The sequence below is a fragment of the Manacus candei genome, unplaced genomic scaffold (assembly GCF_025592945.1).
Source record: "Manacus candei isolate 608988 ecotype Guabito, Panama unplaced genomic scaffold, ASM2559294v1 h1tg000049l, whole genome shotgun sequence".
Classification (NCBI taxonomy): Eukaryota; Metazoa; Chordata; class Aves; order Passeriformes; family Pipridae; genus Manacus; species Manacus candei.
In genome coordinates, this window is record NW_026138097.1 from 26,590,114 (window position 1) to 26,612,439 (window position 22,326).

Sequence of the window (22,326 nt, forward strand, 5' to 3'; positions counted from 1 at the left end):
ATCATTGTCCATATCCAGCAAGGGCACTATTCAGCAGAAACTGCAGTTATTCAGCAGTTCTGTTGAATAAAAATGGGGCGAATAGGCCAAAGTAGTGAAAAATGTTGTTTATGTTGGGCTAAACTCTGCTCAGCTACACAAGGTTATTCATATTTGAAACACACAGAACTGGCCTTTTGTGGCAGCTGCGGTTCATCTCCTATACAATAGCAATGGGAAAAAAAGCAAAGTCCATCAGCACTAAAAATATTTTACTAGGACTAGGATTAAATTTAATTGCCTCATTTTTAAAGATCAGTTTATCAAATCCACTGTCTTAGTACCAGTTAAAACCCAGCCATCATGCCTCTGGCTCTTCAAAATAGCGAGAGAGCATTTTTTTCACATGTTAAGGCAGGCAAAAGCCATTTCTACTTTACCTGGGATAAAACACATGTGAGATGTGCTGTTCCTTGGCCACTTCTTTCAACCTCACCTGGGAACACTTGTGGCTATTGGAGTGTTACTATTTATGGGAAAGTAAACAGCCCCAGATGTAATAAGTGTAAGAATCTCCTTTGCCTAGTTCTCAAGGGGTAAAAGTGAAGATTTAATCAGTCTTTACACTTATATATTTTTTAAATTATTTAACTTTTATTACTGTTGCACCATTTATACAATTACATATAATTTCAATGCATCCATTGTACATTTTGTTTTTTCATTTGTTTTCCAATGAGTGTGTGTTGGTGTCTGTGACACAGAATGGAAGAGAAACTGGAACTGCAATGAACGCAGACTTTTTCATTTCCACTGACCAATAAACAGAACTACAGGTGCACCCAACCACGGACATGCATTAACTCGTCATGAGAAATCTAGGTAGGCTAAGTAGGATGAGAATGCTTTTTACTCCCAAAAAATATTTGGAGAGGAAGAATTGGAGGATTGGCATTGAGAAATATGTGGACAGCTAGGTGGGTTTTGTCTGAAAGTTGGCATTCATCCACTGCATAAAAAAAATATCAAAATAAGAAAGGCTGTAAATAATTAAAAAAAAAAAAAAAGAAAAAAAAACCACAGAAAATACTGCTTTCATAAAGATCTAATTGCCTTGGCACAAACCTAGTGGGCAGAATCCAACGCATCACTCCCAAATCCCATTACAGAACAAAAAGAAGATTTTGATACACTGGTGGAGTGCATTTACAGCAGTTCAGATACAAAAGATGTGCTGTACTTTCAGACATCCATTTATTTTACTTTTTTTTTAATCCAGGACTTGTGTCAAGTTAGCAGAAAGTATATTAGATATTTCCCCACAAAAATACTATTTGGATTCTCCCCCCTCCCTCCCTCCCAACTTGATGGGACATCCTTTTCATTTTATCTTTTTTTTTCTCCTTCTTTCCTGGGCAATACATATTTGTTATTTCAGATCTGAAACGAGTTAGTATAGCTGAAAAAATAAAAAAAAGACACAGGTTGTTTTAAGTGGTTGTTTCAACAGGCTGTCCAATTTAATCTTGCGCTGCTATGGTTTGATCCGAATTAGTTGCTGGAACTTCAGAAGGTTTCGCTTCCTCTGGCGGGGCTGCAGGGTCTGAGGCCTTAGCAGTCGAACTAGGTGCTGCTGTTGTCACGGGCTCCTTGGAAGAAGGCGCAGCCTCGTTGCTGCTAGGTTTTGAGTCTGAAGCTGGGGCCACTTCACTTTTAGTTTCTTGGGCTGCAGGCGTTGCGGGAGCCTCAGTCTTTTTGGCTTCCCCTTCCTCTTTGCTCTTGTCATCTGCTTTACTGGGAGCTGTGGCTTCTGAGGGCTGGGAAGCTTTTGCATCGTTGCTAGGCTCAGAAGTTTTGGATGCTTCACTACTGGCAGCGGGAGCAGAGGCAGCAGTCGGCTCCTCTTGCTTGGGTGCCTGTTCGGTGTTCTTCTGTGGCTCTACTTTCGCATCAACAACAGACTCCGACTTCTCAGGTTCTGGTTTCTGAGTTTCTTCCTGGGTCACTGTTTTCTCCTTCTCTCCTTCTTTTTCTTCTGTCTTATTGGCAGTGACCTGAGTATCCTTTTCACCCTTCTCCTCCTTGTTGTTCTCCTTCACTTCTGTGGTCTCTGTGGTTTTCTGGGCATCCTCAGCCTCTTTTGGAGTCTCCTCTTCTTCAGTTGCTGCTCCTTCAGCCTTCTTGTCTTTGTCTTTAGCTTTTTCATCATTGACACTGTATCCCTTCTTCTTCTTGCTCAGTTTGCCTCCCATGTTGGAACTCTGTAAAGAAAAAGAGAAAGAGGTGATTACACAAAGCTCAGCAATCTTCACTGAGATAATCAAATCCAGATCAGCTGAGGTGCTAAGGAAAGATTGATGCTGGTTCCTGAAAAGGAGACTACATGAGGTTTAAGATGTTATCAGCTGAAGGCACTGATGCTATGGAGCTCCACTCCTACTGAGCTTATGTCCTGCTCAGCCATGCAGCACTTCAGTCAGCAAAACCCCTTCTGCCACATCCCCTTATGAACAGTCCTCTGAACAGCTCTAACCCTGGTTATAAGACAGTGGGGAGGAAGAGGATGGAGTAACAAGATGATGGAGGACACAATCTTTTGTGTCCTGAGAAAGGATGGAAGTTGAAAAGAAAACATATTTATATTCAGGTTGCGCACAAACTGAATTTAACCGTCAGTCTTGGCATTCACACCTGGTTAACACAGAGCCCACTATCACTTTAGCAAAGGCCATGAACCACCTTTTCATTCAGGCTTGGAAAACTCAAAGGAAATCCAGAGTCAGTGAGAAGGCTAATGCATAAAACTGTGTCTACTCCCTACATCTCAGTGCCTATTACCCTAACAGCCAGCTCCCACAGTAGATACAGCCTATGTGGAGGGTTGATGGTACCCAAAGGCCAGGAGTATGTGCCTCCTTCATGCAGAGGGATGTGGGCACCAACCTTCAGATGCCCCAGAAGCAAGACCAGCTCCCATGCAGAGTCCCACTCAGCCCCACAGCTCCCACAGGTATTGCCCACATGAAGTCCTACATTCCCACACACAGCAGGATGGGAAACATGGAACCTGAAGCATAGGAAGACTGTGACCACTTCATAAGACAAAAGAAACACGTACAGGTACTTCTGACCACAAGCCTACACGTGGCATGTGACATGATGCAATAAAAAATGTGAGGAAAAGAGGAGGGTATACCTTGTAGCCCCTGCTCACAGTTCTCAAGCATGACAAGCCATCAGGTACACTGTTCAGTTATTTAAAAGAAGTTGAGCACATGTATAACCACATCAGTATTTATATACTCTTTATGTGGGAGTCTTAACAAAGAATATACAAAATCTTTCACAGTACTTCAAAGCAAACTTTGCCTACTAAAACAGGAGACCCAGTTATATTGGGTCATTAATGAACATGAAAACCTCCATGAATGGCTGAAAAATACATTTCTGGTATTAAAGAAAATACGTAAGGAAAAAACATTTCCATGTTTCATGCTCTTTGAAATTAGGAGGAGGTGACTATTTTAAAAGAACTCTCAAACAGATGTTTAATGTACGAACTTCTCCAAGGGAGATTAATCATTGTAATTTTCTGGTTTGCACAGGTAGATAGAATTATATAGACTGTATATTTTTCACACACTTGCTAAAATCCTGAGTACAAACCTGCAAAAATTCCTATGAGCGTGCATAGAAGGCTGAATAATAAATAATATTACATACCACTAAGAACTAGCTGCCTCTCAGTAGATTTTCTGTTATCACAGATACAAGCCCCAGGCAAAGCCCAACAGCAGACTATCCACGTGTCTTGGGGAAAAACGAGATATTATGGTCAGCAGAGATCTTTCTGATTTCAGCTTTCAAAAAGAGTAACAATTTGCAAATACTGTTGAAGCGTTACCACACAGCCCTGCAGAATGGTAATGTGATGTTACTGAAACACTACTTTGTTGTCTGAAATTTTACAGAGAACAGCAATAAAAGGATTAACTTCCACAGAGACACAGCTGAGCAATCTAATCTCTACCTTTATGACAAGAGATTTTAGGTTTTTAGGTATTTAGGGCAGGCTATGGACATTAGTTTGTTATCTGACAAATTTACAGTCTTCTTGATTACTCCATAAATATTGCCCAGATTATTGTTCATGTACAGTTGCAACCAAATACTTTGAAAGGGCTTTTGCAAATCAGCAGGATTGGAGATTTATGCTGAAGTCATGTGTGTATCCCAATTTGCAATCCCTAATTAAGTCCGTATTTGTTTTCCAGCAAAGCCCAGGTACTGTGAACCTAATTTCATTTGCTGTGTCTTCTGTATTTTTCAAGATTTTGCTCTTTCATGGGTAGTCGTAACTCCCTACAATTTATATTTCCTTTCACAAAAATATTTTAGTCTCAGATACAGCTGGATACAAAATGTGTATGCCAAAGGATCTTTAAGAAGCAGCAAAGCATGCATATGAGAAATGTGCTCCCAAACTATGAAAAGAAATATGCACTGTCATTGTTTGGAGGTATTCTGTGAAATCTCTGTGTCTCAATTTGCATCACAGCCAGCTCTAGATACTAGAGCAGAAGATGGGGAAGATATTCAGAGACTATCATTATGATCTATTAGTAAATATTTACACTTAAAAATGGACTGCCACCTTCCAACATAGTTTCAACTCCTTTATTACACAATAGATTCACTCTTTGTGACACTGAATCTCATATCTCCCAATTAAAAAGCTGCCTAGATCATCATGATAACAGCTATGCCAAGCTATAATGCAGAAGCACAGCAACCACTGAGGTCATAGCCCAGGTAGCAATGTTACAATGTCCCTTTCCCTCTATATCTGAATTACAAACATTCCTCCTCCTCCTCCCCCCAGCCTTCTGATAACATATCTGGGTTCCCCATCACCTTCTCCAGAAACAGCCCCCATAAAAACAGATACTGATCTCATCCCTGTCCCACTTTAACTATGCCTGAAGCACAGCTCTGAACCATCCAGCACAGGGTCTCAAGGTATAGCAGACACAAAGTAGACCTTAAAAAGTATTCTAAAATTAAAACCAGCTATACCTGTAAGAAGACTGGCATGTGGATCAAGATGCTTAAACATCTCTGTGACTGTGCTGGGTATTCTTGAAAGGCTAATCTTGCCTTGTACTAAATGAAAGTGAATCTCAGTGAAATGTTTCCCAAGTGAAACAGACAGCAAAGTCTTGAAAGAGTACAGATTTTTTTTCTCCCCCCACACCAAATGACTAAATTCTTAAAAAAAGGAGATAACCCACTCTGTCCCAGTGAGACTGATGGCCCTGTGTTTGTTGCTCAGACTCTTCCACTACTCCTGCCTCTCCCTAACCTCATAATCATTGCATTCACCTTGTGAATTACAGATCCAGGACAAAAATTTGTCTAAACTATTCTCCAGGCAGGCTAAACCACAGTATGTCTTCAGTTATTTGCACTGCCATTGACACATACAGGTTTTGAACTCTCTAGCAGCTACCGAGTGCAATGCTCTTTGTAGCAAGCATGTACCAAAGGAAGAACCTTGAAAATTTTGGTTCTGAGCACCATTCCTATAAAATGGCACAGCATTTGATGTATATGCCTTCCTACTACTGGACAGAAAAAGCTCTGGAGAGAAACACTCTTGAAGCAGATCTCATAGAAGAAGTTGCAATATATCATTAATCTTCAGGGAACTTTGATGAACTAGTTGGCAGACCGGTGCTTCAGAAGAACAAGGTTAAATACAATACTTGGAAGTTATAATAGACTTTATCTGCTTCTCAGGTTGCTCCATATTCTTTGTATTTCTCTTGTCATGGAAGAATAAACAGATCCAGAGATCACTGTGGAGGACTTTTGCAACAAAAGCAAGGATTTCTTCAGTTTCTAAGAGCTGCTGTACATTCTGCTCATCCTGAAGTTTCCATTCTTCTGCAGCAAGCAGGAACAGAACCAGAGAGCTTGCACAGGTATCTTTCTTATTGTATAGAATAAATAATCAGCTTCTCTTTGGATTACAAATATGTTTACAGGTCAAATGGAGCATGTTAAGCAGTTTGAAATTTGAATATTAGTAATAATCGGGTTTTCCCGGGATAATAGTCTCAAAAAAAGATTTTATGTCCATAATACCATAATGCAAGAGAATTTCAGATTTTCCATCTGAAGACTTAACTGATCTGATGGACATGAATCCCTGGAACACTGGCAGCATAAATTTGTACTGCTTGTGAAAAGATTATTATTTTGAAGTTTTATACTTCAAATTGTGCTTCGGTATTGAAAAATTCCCTGGAGTTAAACTCTTACTGTCTCTTTTGTCAGTAAAGATTTGTCCACCTAATAAGTTTTCTTATATGCTTATACATTTCTAAACATTTCTTTTAGCATACACTGTCACATGCCAATAAAGAGTCTGACTATTACAAGAATGGACTTGCTATCACCCTCACTCACAGTAGTGAGAGCAGGGCATCAAGAAAGGACAAACATGCAGATACCACCTGTGTGTTACCTCAGTCTGATTGCCATAGCTAAATTTCCAAAGCTCCTGTTCACCTTCATGTGAAGTGTGGGGAGTTCAGCCCACCTCCAGAAAAACCGGTTCAGGAAGACAATAGATATCTTCTGGAATTCCACTGCCTTCAGCACAATGTAGGCACGTGCGGTGGGTCAGGCCAAAGTAGCCCTTGCACAAGCCTGTTCCCAGGCATGACTTATCTCATATTGCCTGCAGACAAGTGCTGTAAAATGCACATCCCTCCCAAGACAGAGTTTCAACACTCCAAATCAAAGGAAATACTGATCCCAGAAAGTGCCCCATCCCCCATCCGCTGAAAATAAATAGAAACATCTTGAAGAAGCCATTACATCTCTATGTCTCACTGATTCACCCTACATCTTCGTAAAAACAAAACAAAAAGTAGAGAAAGATTTTATAAAAGGGTATATATGGGAAGTTAAGGAAACAAGGAATCTGCAAATACAGTTTTCAAAAGATTTTCTAAAACTTTTATAAAACAAAAAAACCCCAAACTTACTATTTCTCAAACTACGCAGTACAATTTCATGCTTCCCATTACATATACTCTTGCATTATGGTATTATGGACACACACTCAGAGACATCCCTACCTCACCAGGCAAGGTCAATCAGTTTTCCAGGTTAATCTTAGGAAATGTCTGTAGCGTACCCTTAGATAGAATTAGACTCACTAGTATTGCCTTTTAGCAATAAAGCCATGCTTTTGTGTTCTCTCTCAATTATCCTCACAGATCCTCCTTTTCCTCCGATTTTACTTGGAATTAACAGAACAGAAATACTAGGTCTCATTCAGGTTCAAGCCTCTTCACTCCTAAGTATCCATGATACTTTCTTTTTTCTTTTCTTTTCTTTTCTTTTCTTTTCTTTTCTTTTCTTTTCTTTTCTTTTCTTTTCTTTTCTTTTCTTTTCTTTTCTTTTCTTTTCTTTTCTTTTCTTTTCTTTTCTTTTCTTTTCTTTTCTTTTCTTTTCTTTTCTTTTCTTTTTTCTTCTCTTCCCTTCTCTTCTCTTCTCTTCTCTTCTCTTCTCTTCTCTTCTCTTCTCTTCTCTCTTCTCTTCTCTTCTCTTCTCTTCTCTTCTCTTCTCTTCTCTTCTCTTCTCTTCTCTTCTCTCTTCTCTTCTCTTCTCTTCTCTTCTCTTCTCTTCTCTTCTCTTCTCTTCTCTTCTCTTCTCTTCTCTTCTCTTCTCTTCTCTTCTCTTCTCTTCTCTTCTCTTCTCTTCTCTTCTCTTCTCTTCTCTTCTCTTCTCTTCTCTTCTCTTCTCTTCTCTTCTCTTCTCTTCTCTTCTCTTCTCTTCTCTTCTCTTCTCTTCTCTTCTCTTCTCTTCTCTTCTCTTCTCTTCTCTTCTCTTCTCTTCTCTTCTCTTCTCTTCTCCTTTTCTCTTCTCTTTTCTCTTCTCTTCTCCTTAATCATTTCTCCTTTCCCCTTTCCCCTTTCCCCTTTCCAGTTTCCTTTCCTTCCCTACACTATCCTCTTGCTTTGTGTTCTTTGTGCTTCAGAGCAGTGATGGGAATCAGCTCTGCTACAGTCAGGCAGGTTGTGGTGCTGGTGTGAGGGAGGCAGCAGGAAACACACACTCGACCAACTCTCCCTTCTGAAGAGGTGGCTGGGCCAGCACAAAGCTGTGCCACGACAGGCCGAGCACATCATGCAAAGCCACCCCTGTCGGGCTATGAGCAGCACATCACTTGCACATGGCAGCTGCATGGACCCCATTGTAACAAGATGCTAGTACACAAGATGCACACAACAAAACATGCCCTGGTTGTTTCTTAATGCTATGCAATTTGCTGTGGCTGTTGCTGTGAGACACACAATAGCAAACTGAGAATATATCAGCTTGGCACTTGTGCTCTTTCCTTCACAGACCACAGATAATTTTTAATCCTTCCCTCCGCATGTTCACAATCCTGTAACTACTGTGTCTCCCTTCCTTCCTCCAAAGCCATGTGAATCTCAAAATTTAGCAAAGAGGAATAGAGTAAAAGAACAGTAAATGCTTAAAACACAGAAACTGTGCTCACTTGATTTCCTAACCTTGATCTTTAAAAGGCAACAACTCCAATTTTGGGACTGACCTAATTTCTTTTAAAATGCAGCCAATAAGGGAATTTTAGGAAGTAATACTGTCGAGTCTAAGTTTAATTCTCAGCCAAATTTCAGAGAAGTAGAAGTAGAATATATTTAATGCAAATTTCTTTTTAAAATAAAGGGAACTTCAATTTTCATATTATTTTAAAATTCTTGAGGGTACATACATCACACAAAAACGGGAAGGATGACTGGCTTTTTTTAATATGAACCACTTGTTTTTAATATATCTAAATTATTATCACTGACATTAGACTCCAATTTAGAGTTATAATAATTTAAGCACACTGCAGGCTGATATAAAATTGTCTCTGGCTATTTAAGACCTTGTACATGAATAACCACTTCATTTGAGAAGCATAGCTACTAGTAATATAGCAAGTTATAAGAAAAGTTAAGCATTAAAATTTAAAAAGTTGACATGAGAATTTTTTTGAGAGCAAATTAAAAACTTGTACCTGAGATATTACTAAGATTTAAGTTAAATACTTGAACTCAGACGGGTTTATTAATTTCATCAGTTAGGAACCAAATTTTCCAAGAATAGAAGAGGAATAATGATCAGCAGTTTAATTAGAGATAAAGGTTTTGCCGAAATTATCAATTCATAAAGCCTCAAACTGAAACCACAAGTACTTCACACGTGTAATTTGTCTTTGCACCCTGTGTGGAAAAGAGGTAGCTAGCTAAGCAGAAGTTCTGAATAAAAGTAAAATTTGTTCTTATTTGATGATAGAGTGGTGAAGATTTTATGGGTTACATTAAAAGCAACTATTGGAGACTCTGGACTTGCATCCTCCTGACTTGGAGGGCTCTACAGCTGAAGAATCTGGACACACAATTGTGACTGAAGATCCACTACTCAGCCTGACTCTAGTCAGACACCAGTACTGCCTTAGCTGTAGGAGGATCTGCATAAAAAAATACATCACAATACTGCCTTGTGCAGTCTGTGTGTGTGTGTTACTCTATATTAAAGCCACTTTGGTGAATTATTGACTTGGGTATGTCAGTAACTCTATAAGAGCAATATAATACACCTCATTTCTACAATACACAAGTAGCTTCTCCAGCTACAGAGCCATCTTGCAGAAAATATAAGCTGAACATAGGCCATTCTCGCCTTCCTAAGACAACAACCATCATGGAAGAAATGCTCTGCAGTGTGCACTACCCCAGGTAAGGTAGTGCTTTGTAGGCAGAGATAACATCTTTTATTAGACCACCTAATACAGATAGTGATCAATATGGCCAAGGCTGAGATGTTGTTTCAGGGAGTCCTTGTATCTTTTCCTCAGGGCTCCTCTCATGCGGCAGCCGGTGGCAAGTTCACCATAAAGCAGGATGTTGGGGAGGCAGTGGTCCTTCATCCTGGAGACGTGCCCTGTCCATCGCAGCTGTGTTCTCAGCAACATGGCCTCTACTTGTGACTGCTGCTTGTTCTAGAACAGATGTATTGGTCACATAATCTGACCAGTGGATGTTTAGGATTGTACGGAGACAGCACTGATGGAAGCGTTCTAGGAGTCGCAGGTGGTGGTGGTAGATGACCCATGATTCGGAACCATACAGGAGAGTAGACAACACTATGGCTCTGTAAACACTGATCTTTGTACTTTTCTTCAAGTGTTTATTATGCCATACTCTTTTGTGGAGTTTTCCAAAAGCACTGTATGCCTTTGCTAACCTGTTGTCTATCTCCCCATCAATCTTACCATCCAAAGAGATGAGGCTACCAAGGTAATTAAACTGCTGGACTGATTTGAGCTCTGATTGGCCAATGGTGATATGGGGATGATGGAAGACTTCCTGAGGTGCAGGTTGATGGAGAACTTCTGTCTTCTTTAAGCTGACTTCCAGCCCAAATAGCTCAGCAGCATCTGCAAAGCAGGATGTTAAATGCTGCAGAGCTGCTTCTGATCACCATAACTGGTCTACTCTGGCCTCCAATCGGGAGGCCTGGAGACACACCATCTATAACGCAGCTGTCTCCTTCGAGAACACACGCAGGATCACTCTCGAGGAGAAAAGACAACGCAGAAAGAACCGTGTCTTGAAGAATATACCACCTAAGGAGTTTTTCTGCTGTGCCTTTTGCAATCGGATATTTCTATCTCGTATTGGCCTCATTAACCACCAGTGTGCCTGTAACAAATGTGGATAGAGCCTTCCCAAATCTTCGTTCGCAAAGCATAGCCATGACTCTAATACAGATAGGGATAACAGAACATCTATTGTCCTTAAATGATTGTCTACAGCAGATACATTTTTGTGTTAGCTTTCTTTGATACTTTCCTGTTGCTGGTTTCAAATCAGAATTACACTGTTCTGCCAAAAGTGGTTTTTTTTCACTGATCCAACACAGCATTACATTGCCCAGCAGCGCAGATACAACTGCCAGTGCACTCAGTTTCATCCCTAGCAGCAAATCCAAGGCTGTTTTATGTTGTTAATAACAAAAACACAAGTCATATTAAAAACTGAGCAAAAGAGAAGCATAAAATATTTTTACAGGGCAGTGTATGTATTTATTGCTCAGCTTTGCATCCAGTTAATCCGATGCTTTGATTACTTAAATTAAAAACGCTGCCATCCATTTCTATTTATTTGCTTCATCTGCTCCTTTCAAGCTACAAGTCTTCCTACAGACTCCAGACCCAGCTCACACTCAAAGCATTTCTCCTATATTCAGACTAACTGCATATGTTCTTTTTGTTGAATAATAAAAGCAGCTTGCAGACATGCTTGTGCAGGCACACACATGCAGCCAAAAGTCAGCCTGCCCCAGAGTGAGATCTTAATCACACTATTGTTAGGCACAGGGTTGGAAGGGGAAAGTCTGCTGTAAACACCTGCTTTGCAGAGATTGAGATTAATCTTACAAGAGCACCTCTTGTAGAAACAGTTTGCAGGTTTCAATAACCTGAAAGACTAAGACAAAGCATAAAAGCATATGCCTCCTCCTTCTAAGTTGCCACATCAGTAGGGTTTGTGCATGACTCCCCAACAACCAGTTTAATAAATATTTTACACTAGCCAAAGTTTTCTAACCTGTATCCTGGAATGAAGTTCCTAAATAGGAAATTATGCAAATTTCAGAGGTGGTTCTTACCGTCATCTTTCAAACAGTTTAGGTCTCAGGAACCTGCACCGCCAAGGAAAGGTGAGATTCCACACATATTATTCCAATTATGGCCAGCCACTTTTTGCCTCCACCAAATACTTAAGACACCACCACCATGTCTAATCACAAAAACATGCAAAGTGATAAAAAGCTAGAGAGTGGGATGATTTCCTTTTAATTCAAATGTTGCTTGAATGCTATCCCTCCAGTGCAATCCCTATCAAGGACCTCAACACCACAAATATGCTCGCCTTGTAGACCCATGAATGGTTCTGGGTGCCTCCAAAAGATACATTAAAAATCTAACAGTCAGATGCTGGTAAGTAATGAAAACATTATTCTCCTCCACACTACAGTCCTAGTGAAGAGCAGTAGTGGGAAGACCTCATTCCTGGAGGGCCTGCACACTGGAAAAGGGACACAAGCTTAACACCTTAACATAAGCTTATATTTCTCTAGCCTCTTCCTGAACAAAGGAAAAACAGTATGAGATTTGAAACTCATGTTTTCTATACTAAAAAAAGAAATTATCATACAATCCTCATTTACGTATTTTCTTCAACAGCAAAAGTTCTCAATTATTGCTTTTTTAAATAGTAAGCTTACCTGCCATTTCCTTAAAATAGAGATGGAGAGCCACATTCACATTTCGGATAAGGCCTTAGGGTATTTAACTAAGGAACTGTCACTGGAGACAGTTATTTATGGGAATCTACATTTACATTTTATCTGTTTAACATTCCATACTCAAAAAACCTCTATTATTTTAATTTAACTGGTGAAACTAGTTTCAATCAAAGTTGAAAGAGTCCTTAGAATACAAATTACAGTATGCTATAAGAAAAGGATACATTAACTTTGAAATCTAGGAACTACCAGTTTTACTTTGAAAATGGATTCTCCAAATGATTGCTAAATTATTCCACATTTTTCTTTTCCATCTCATGGTGCTACTCACTGAAAAAAGCATTGGCTGTAAGAAAACATTCTTATACCCCAGCTGTAAGAAAACATACTATAGCTAGAAACAGGACTTTTAACAGACAGCTCAGACCTATGATAGATCATGGCAATCCTTAGATTATGTAATTTCCTTCTTCTGTTTGCATGACACCCTCACCACAAGCAACAAAACTCCATTTACAATTATGAACTAAATCCAATTCTCAATTTTGTTTTTCTTTTTAAAGTTCAAGGTACATGGACTCCAAGACACCATTTCTAACTGCAGCACATGACTCCACAATTTCACCACAGAAAGAAGGAAAACAGAAGCAAGATCAGACGCCAACCACTTAATGCAGAACTTGCTACTGGGGTGCATATCGTGGTGTTCATGGGAACATTGCAAGCTGTTCCTTCCAAAATACACAGTATTTAGTTTACCCAGCAAAACAAAAGATTAGCAATTTAAATGAAGTATTTATTGTTGTCTCCCTTATTCCATTACCTAACTATTTAAGTATTTTAAGATTTAGAATCTAGTTAACACATTGTCTATCAGCTTTTATCTGTTTCAGCTCTATATTAAACTGCAGGAATAGCTTTTCCCAGTTTTTCCTGAAAAAGAAATGATTACACATCCACTTGATGCTCCAGGGTGTACCACAGTTTCAGGTTTAGACATTAGAAGAGGTTAGCTGATTTTAAAATAACACCAACAGTTCTTTTCTTGCAAAGAACATGCAGCTACTTCAGTCACTGGTGATGTGCCCACCCTCCTGATAACCTCAGCCCTGAACACAGCAACAGCATTCCTCAGAAATTAAGGTATATGCAAGACTCACAGGATAAAAACAATTTCATCCTCCAGTTAACACACAACTGCTAATGACAGTTAAATTAGTAATTGAAACATTATTCCAAAAATACCTGTGAGTCTAACGTGGCATTTGAAAGCTGAGTACGCTTATGTCCTTAGGATAGTATTACACATCATGCCTCTGGTGGAATTTAACCTCCTGCAAACAACCAACACAAAGCTTACTTACCACTTCAGCAGCACTTACAGGTATTTTACACCAACTTCCCGAAGAGCTGCTGCATTTCTTCTTGGAATAACAACTGACTTCCAGTCCTGTGTACAAAGTCTCATTTTAAGCAAAAAATTCTGTAATGAACTCAACGTATTCAAGTCAAGTCATGCCTTGCATAACATCAAAACTACCTATAATTAAACCTGCAAGACTTTGGGCTGAATTACAAGTATTTTTCATGTTGTTAAGAAAAAACTCCTCCTCTTGACCACAGTATCAGTGTCAGCAGCTTATCAGCTCTTAGATTCTCACAGCTCTGTTGTAATAACATCTTGTTGTAAAGACGTGCTCAAAGGAAATCAAAGAAATGGAAGACTGAGTGTTCAACATCTTACAAAACTTTTTATGTTCATGTTCCTAGACGCTCATTTGTGCCACGTACATTTTCTACAAGTCTGCAGCTTGGTCTATTATATTAAGTTTTTCACTTCTGTCACTCTCACTTCCTGGTTCTCACACTAGCACAATATGTGGGGGGTTTTAAATCAGCATACATTAACACAAAAGAAAATCTCATATTTCAGACTTTCTTTTTTGATCTTATATAGAATGTGTGTTTATACTGCATTTTTACTCTTTTCCTTTCCCGCCTCCTTTTTTAAACAAAGCATTACATTCAAACTAGTTTACCAATTTCACTTTACTCACTTGGGGAGATTTCTCAAAATAACATGGAACCAGAGCTCAACAATCACTGACAAGAAAAGAGTGTTAAACAGCTAATTTTTATTTGTGTCTTCTCTCTCTCCATCTTTTCCACCACCCCTCATTTAGATTCCTGTAATGGCTGTTCAAACTACCAAGACATCTTAGGCAGTCTTTTATTAGGACTGGTAACATCCTTCAAAACTAGAGAAATGAGATCTGTATTCCCTGATCCAGATAAAGAACTATAGGTATGCATCAACGAACACTGTCTTTTACACTCCTTCAGTGTCACATTATGGTAATAAGCTAACATGTATTCTGAGTGTGCCACAGAGGGTTGAGAGGAAAGAGGCAGAGTTTGCTTTTCAGTTTCAGTGGTGCAAGATGACAGAGGGAACTGCAGAATAAAACCAATTTCTGTTAGAGAGTTTTACCTCGTGTCCCAAGAGGATAATGATTTACTTAAAAAAAAAATCCACTTTGAAAATGTAAAGTGTTTCTAATCATCCCAAAGTAAGAGCTATGCCTGGCAATAAGCTGTACCGTGTCATGTTTTAAGCTGTTAGATATGACACCTTGGATTCAAGACTCCTAGGCCTAGACTGATTGCCTAAATTTCTTTCTGTCATCTTCACTGACTGTACTTTCTGTTTTCTTTTACTTGTTTTGGTTCGGGTTATATTGGGATGTCTGATCAGCTCTGCTAGAGGGAAGGTTACGTAAGTCTGGAGGCTAACAAGTCCATTTGGCAAGATATGAAGTGAGCAGCTAGTGCAATCCATGAATTGCACTAAGCAATTTATGTTCAGATCAGGAAAGGCAGAAATCCAATTTAATAATTACTCAGCCAGAAGCATTCCAAGATAGCAGCTACCCAAAAAGGAGATGAACAAACACTGCAGCAGGAATGAAAACTAGAAATGGGGAAAGATGATCAGGTGCATATCTCCTTTCAATAAATAGGTTGGTTTACTTTTCCATTTAACTATCTGCAGGAAATCTGTCCGTAAGAGTTATCAAATTTAAACTCACTAAAGGAAAGCAAAAAAAGATTAATTTTGCATGGATAGCTGTGGATTTGGATGTAGTCCCTTTTCCACCCACTCACCTGAGCACCAACTTGCATTTTATGTCAACGAATTTAATTAATACCTAATATGGTCAAAATTCAATTTCTGCAATCCAGAATCCATATCAATTGCCTTCAATTATACACCTCTTGATGTAGACAGGCTGCATGTATGCCAATTTGCAATTCTGGTCAACTCATACCATATAACAGAAAAGGGATCACTTTCCAGTGCCCACATGCTGTACAGAAAGCTATTTATAGAGAACTCTTACAGTCACTCCATCAGGTTAAGAAACTTTCAGCCTATGGCTCTTTGAAATACTATTTATTCTAACCAAAGAAAGCAGGCAGACTTCAATATAAAGTATAACTGAGCTACTTCAGGATTTAAATGAGAGAAGTCTATCAAAGCAATAGAGGGTTGAGAAATATGGAAAATTGGTTTTCATTTTTCAAGACAGAGACATAAATAAAATGTACCACTAGAAAGGTCCTATCAGCTCTTTCAGCACTATTACATTTCAGTAGTAGCCCATGTTTCAAAGCAGCACCAGTGTGCCATTTTGCTGTTCCCCTTATTAGCACATATGTGGAACCCATCCATGCCCCAGGAAGTCCATGTTTTAGGAGTAAGAGGATATAAATTCATTTTAATGCCATTAAGAGAACACAGATGCCAAGACTCCCAACACTAACTGGCTTTTCCAGAGGGCTTTTTTTTGTAATCAGTTCTCCTGGCTAGTTAGGTAGCAATGGTCAGACTGGGCAACACTTCAGATTGGCTTTTTTCCCTTCCTGCTCTAGCAGGTGAGTTGGTGGGGCAGAGCCCCTGCGTTCCCCTGCGAGATCTCAAGAAATGGGAACAGAGGGAGTGCCTCTGCCCCACTGCCTCAGCTCTAGCTCTCAGGGTTTGGCAATTCATTTGCTTGGGCAGTGGGGAGAAGGACCTGCACCTCATAAACTGTAAGATGTTGGCTGTCACAAGCCAAGAAACATTTAGCTCTGCAGAAATCATGTTCACAGTTCTGTTCACTGCAGTTTTCTGGGTAATCCGCCACATATGCACAAGTTGAGCACTAAATTCACATGTCCTGAACAAGGGGGCTGGGTCTAAATATGAATCAAGTGCATAAAAGTCTCATATCCATATTTGGAAATATTACTTTCAAAGGTCTAATGCTATCTCAGAAAATGCTAAGTGAGCCAGATCAAGAAATATGTCACAAAAAACACCTAACTACTCTAAGAATATTTGCAACCCCAAATATTCATTTAAGTCTCTTACCTATTGCAATCTCTTACTCTCTCTATTTTTCCTTTTTTTAATCACAGGTAACTGGTAAGCAATACCACAGTTAACCTTATTCTATGATTTACATATAAACCAAAATAAAATAATTTTTATTCCACAAATGCACAATTTCCCTGTCCACTTTCAGCTCAGCAACTCTTCACTATAAATGGGCAAGTCCTCTAACTAAGTATTTATTAGCTTTTAAAAAGTAGTGATTAAAAAAACTTCTTTTCAAATTCTATTCTCTCTGAATATATGAGGCTAAAAGGAGAGGTCCTTTTTTACAGTGTTTGCCAGTGACTGCAAACTTCTCTCATGTCACACACTTCTCTGGACAGAATCTGACATGAGCTACTTCATTCAAACACATAGATCAAATACAGAAGGAATTATACTCCTTATTCAGGATAACTTAAATAATGCAAAGCTACCACCATACCATTACATTTTGCCGTTGCCGCCATTCACACTTTGCTTCATGTGTGCAGCCTGTCCCAGCTCTGCATTTTTCTGTAAATCTAAAGAACCAACCACATATTCTTAAAATCACAGCATGCTCATTTAGAGCAGGAGTCATCTTCCTAAGGTGAAATAGCCATCCTAGAGCAGTGAGACGATATCCTTTGTTTAAGCTCTTAGAAGCTGTCATAGTACAAAACTGTACCATGGTAAAAATTACAGATGAAGTCTTCCCTTTCAAAGCCCAAATACAAACACATATGGCTACACTAAAATTATAACACATTACAAAACCATGAGACTATCTCTCTCCCTCTTTTCGGGGTCCACAGCAGCCTGGGGTCAGAGGGGGCAAGAGCCCAAAACCTACTCAATCTATTCCAGTTGCTGCTGCGTGGGAGGCCATCTCATTTGCAGCCCAACTCCCTCGTTTGCAAAATGAGGTGATTTCTCTTTCATCCTCATAAAAGCTCTGCCTGATGTCAACAGGTGCTATAAAGGCTTGGAAATATTTCTCCTTGCTTTAAAAAACAAGCTTGTTTTGTATGATTCCTTCACCCCAAATCTCTATTAGAGAAGGCTGGGGGGTTTTTTGCCTATTGGCACTGTACTGAATTGCTGTCTCTGAAGCTTACCACTGTATAGCACATATTAGAAGAGCATAATGGGCAAGTCACTCATGGTGATTTTACAGTACTGTCCTAATACTGTAATAGGCAGTTGTAAAGCACTCTGAACATTTTCAGGTATTGCTGAAAACTCCTTCTGGAATCAAGCTCCTTCATACTTAGGTCTCTAAGCTGAGAACATCTGTACATGGACATTTTGATTTATAGTTCCAAATATGCACATTTCACTCAGTTTCAGTTCACTTGCTCAGAAGGATTTTTTCTCAAGCTAAGAAAGCTCAGGTGTATCCAGCTGGATGAAGACGAAGCTACTACTTAGCAGCCATCTTAGTGCTTTATTAAAGACAGATGTAAGAAAATGAAGTAATTTTGCTTAAACAGAACATTTGGAATGCTTGAAAAACAACGATAAACCCTTTTTAACCTGCTTTTATTAGGTTTTTGGGTGTTGGACTGATGCATTATCGTCACTGCTATATTTATCCTACGTTTATGAATTAGATGCATGTCTCTGCTAAAAGGACATCCCTTTTAGGATTGATTATTTAAATTTGAGCAGATTGAAGAGGAAGCTCTAAACTGGTTCACTAACTTTCCAAGACCTTTTTAAAGATTCCACAAGTTTGAAAATTCTGAGTTATATTTGCCACATACTGCAGAAGCTGCCTTTCCTACCTACAGATCTGAGTTGTAGTGAGTGCATTATTACAGTCACAGAAAGTAATGAAAATTGGAAATGTCTTCCTTTAAATGCAATTGAGTATCAAGTAGACATAGCAACACAGCACTGTTGCAAATAACGCTGAACAGAACAGGATACAAAAGAATCATCTGCAAGGAATGGCAGGAATTAGGGATTTGAAGGGTTACAAAATTAGGTAGATTTCCCTCAGTAGCAGCATTTTCTCACCATCTACTCAAATAGTATCTCCTCTGGAATTTCAGAAGCCTTGGTAAGTAAATTAAGATCAGCAGTACAAATTTGGCCAGGTCAACATCAAGGGAATGAAGAACAGCCACAGAGCCCTCAGTTCTTAGTACCGGCACCAAGGGTCAAACAGCTACAAAGGACTGCACAGTGGGCTCAGAGTCACAGACCGAATTTGTGAACAGCTAACTTTGTACACTTTGATTTAATTGTCTTTTTTCATTATGAGTAAATGATGTGGCACTGAGGACATAGCTTAGTGCTGTTGAGCAGGTCCAAAACCTATTTTGCAATCACTGTTAGGAAAATAAATTTATCTTAAAAGCAAAAAAAGGGTTTGGGATTAATTTAAAAAATAAATGTAGTTTCCATGTAAAAAGTTCAAAAGTTACAGAGGAATAAAAAAAGATTAAGAGGTTTTTTTTTCTTTTAAACTAAAAGAAAACTGCTTTCATTATCATATTTGTCAGACACCAGTCAGAAAAAGCTTTATGTGTGCCAAGAAAAATCTTAGATTCTATCCTGAGAAAGAAGGGAGGTTAAAATAAATAAGTATATGGGATCATAACCATATAACACTCTAGTTTCAAATTAACTCAGTTTCTATGAACTCTTGCAAGAGGCCAGCTCGTAATTTTATCATAAACTCAGAGTATGTGGATTTTTTTAAAAACAGCAGCTCTAGTACTTATTAAAAAAAAAAAATCTAGTTTTCATTTCTAATCTTCAATTTAGCAAGAAAAGTCCTGAAAGAGTCCCAAACCCAGAAAGCATTTTTTATCTCATGTTTTCTTACTACATCATTCATTTTAAATGCTTATGGCTGGGAATACTGCATACTTGCAAGGAGACAAAGGTATCTGAAACATTCATTTAGTGTCAATTTATTGTCAATTTATTTCAGTCATTCATACCTGCTAGCCTGGTATTCAGATAAGTCCAAGAAACCCAAGAGTCCTTTTATTTTAAAATTTGTGTGAGTGTCCTTAGTATGCTTTGTTCTGACAAGTTAATCTTACATGTTTGGGAGTCAAGATATCTAGCACCATTTGAAATAAACATGATAATAAACAACAAGGCCACAGGGAAGACAGAAGAATTCTGGATGGAAAGAAGAGAACTGAGTCTCTGGTAACTAGCATGTCAAGCGTACAGAGACGGGAGTCTGTCAAAGTCAGTACAGGCACAGAAAGGAGGCATCCCCAACATTTTTTCCATTTTAAACCTACAAATAAAATCAAAAATTGTCCTAAAAAAATTAAATCAACTTTAAAATTAAAAAGTTAAGAACAATTTTGTCATCTACAAGCTAGCTACAGTGCATCATGGCAAGATGATCTATGACATTTGCTCTCCAGCTACTGAGCTTCTGGAGTGTTCTGACATAAATTCCTTTGCTCATTTGCACATAACTGATATTTTTATTTTTGGTGGTTTTGAGTGGTTTTCCAGCTGGAGCACTATAACAATCACTGGATTTTATTTATGTTATTTATAGTATCCAATTAATCAAAAAATGAAAACATGGGAATTTTAAATTGGCTGCCTATTAGGCCATTTCAACTATTTTGCCTGAATACTTTTGACTATCTTTTTTTTTTCATATGTCATTCGTATTTTTAGCAACTGGCAAATAACTGTTTGCTATCAGACAATATTAGAAGAAGAGTAGTTCTAAAACTTGTTCAGAGTAATGTGGTAATTCAGATACAAATCAGTGTGCAATTTCAGTATTACTAAAGAGATGAGGGTTTCCTCACTTCTTTTTAAGATTCAGATTTTTTTTTTTGTGAGTTACATTTTCAAAAAGCAGTTGAGTGCTCTTGAGAGTTTTTCCCTATGATCTTTCCCTCAAAGATAACTGTAGATAACAGTTGAAAGCAAGAACTCGGTCTTTACAAAATGCCATCATCATTAAGAATAATTTTGCAGTTTGACTTAAAGAACTACAAAGTGATGCTTAGAAATGCTAAAAAAAAGTTCATCTGCAATGACTGTCTATAATTGAGTACTCAAATGATTATTAAAACCCCAAGTTTTATATTTAGGAGAGTGGAATTTAGCTGGGATCTTTGATCACATCTCCAGCATTTGCCAGTACAATTCTCTTCCAGTAAGACAGAAAAGACAGAAAAACTCCAGCACCGTTTGCTAGTCCTATGAATGAAGTTAGAAGCTGGAGCACGGAATACTGAACCAGAGGCCTGAAGCCAACTGGCTTTGTTGAACCTCACAATTCAATATTATTTTTTCAAAAATCAAGCGTTTCATATGCACCCTACCTATATGACATCTACAGTTACTCAAATATGATTCTCGGTTGCCAGAAATATGCTCATACTAGCAAGCAGCAGCTGGAAAACATTAACATCAATGGTTAACCTGGATGGATATCAATATCTGCAAGCTAATAGCCAGAGAAAAGAAATATTACAGTTGTACATGGCCACCTGCCTATATAGATTGAAAGTAATGAACTCTCTTCTCAACTGAGCGTCAACCTCCTTTGACTGCTATAATTACTTTCAAACAGTGAATAACTGACAGTTATTGAAAGCATATTCTTTACATTTCTTAGGTACAACACCATTTCTCCACAGTAAATTGCTGAGATTTGCATCCTCCCATTGACTAGCACCTCAGCACAATGCTGAGGAGCAGAAAGCACCACTGGGCCTATGAAGACTTGGTGCATGGGATTAAGCATGTGGAACAGAAGTCTTAATGCTCAGCTGCAAAAACATTCAACAATTAATTAAATATTTAACTACCGCAGGATGAAATTAGAAGCCAGAGTTTCCATTAACCCTCTGTAACTCTACCTTGGACTGATGTCTAAGAAAATATACAGCCCTGTCTTCCCTCATGTGACATGATCAAGCAATTGACAGCTCTGTTAATAAATAGATAGGAGAAGAGAGCAACAGGAGAGCAACTTTGTGCATGTACACATTTTTGTGTTAAAAAAGAAAGACATTAGAGCATGATTACGATTACTTTTTCAAGAAAACAAAGTCTGGAATTTGTAATGAGGTAATAAGATCTGAGAAAATGGTGTTCTTTCACCTTCCCTGAATACTGGAAAGGTACAGAAAAAAAAAAAAAGAAAAAAGAAAAAAGAGTAAATATCACCACTCTACATTCCCATTCAGATGTGGACACATCATTAAGCCTGTCAGTCTGCACTCATTTTGAATAAATGGTTATCCACAGAAAATGGGAATACATCACAGAGCTGTTTATTTTCCCTTTAACATCCCACCTGGAAAGATCAGAAATCTTACGGTTCTGATAGGGTTCCATGCTCCATTAGCTGATCTTACTAAGCTTTGAGAGACCATCAGCACTCAAGGGCGCTGTGCAGATTTATTGGCACTGCGAGCTTAACAACCGATCGCAGCCTGAAACAGTGATATCTACATGAAGACATTTCCATAGAATTATTGTATCAACACCTCCAAGCTGTACTTTTATTCTTGGAACATGATATTGCTGGGAGTTTTCTATAGCAC

At 38.6% G+C, this 22,326-nt stretch overlaps 1 protein-coding gene across 1 annotated transcript in view; it reads right to left on the minus strand.

Annotated features, from left to right (window-relative positions):
- Positions 1–611: 611 nt before the first annotated feature.
- Positions 612–22,326, minus strand: part of BASP1 (brain abundant membrane attached signal protein 1) — a 53,113-nt gene continuing 31,398 nt past the window's right edge. Inside the window, exon 2 of the mRNA XM_051799338.1 lies at positions 612–2,240. Within this exon, the coding sequence (XP_051655298.1) occupies positions 1,500–2,231 (732 nt within the window). The 5' untranslated portion in view covers positions 2,232–2,240 and the 3' untranslated portion in view covers positions 612–1,499. The remainder of the gene's footprint in view (positions 2,241–22,326) is intronic.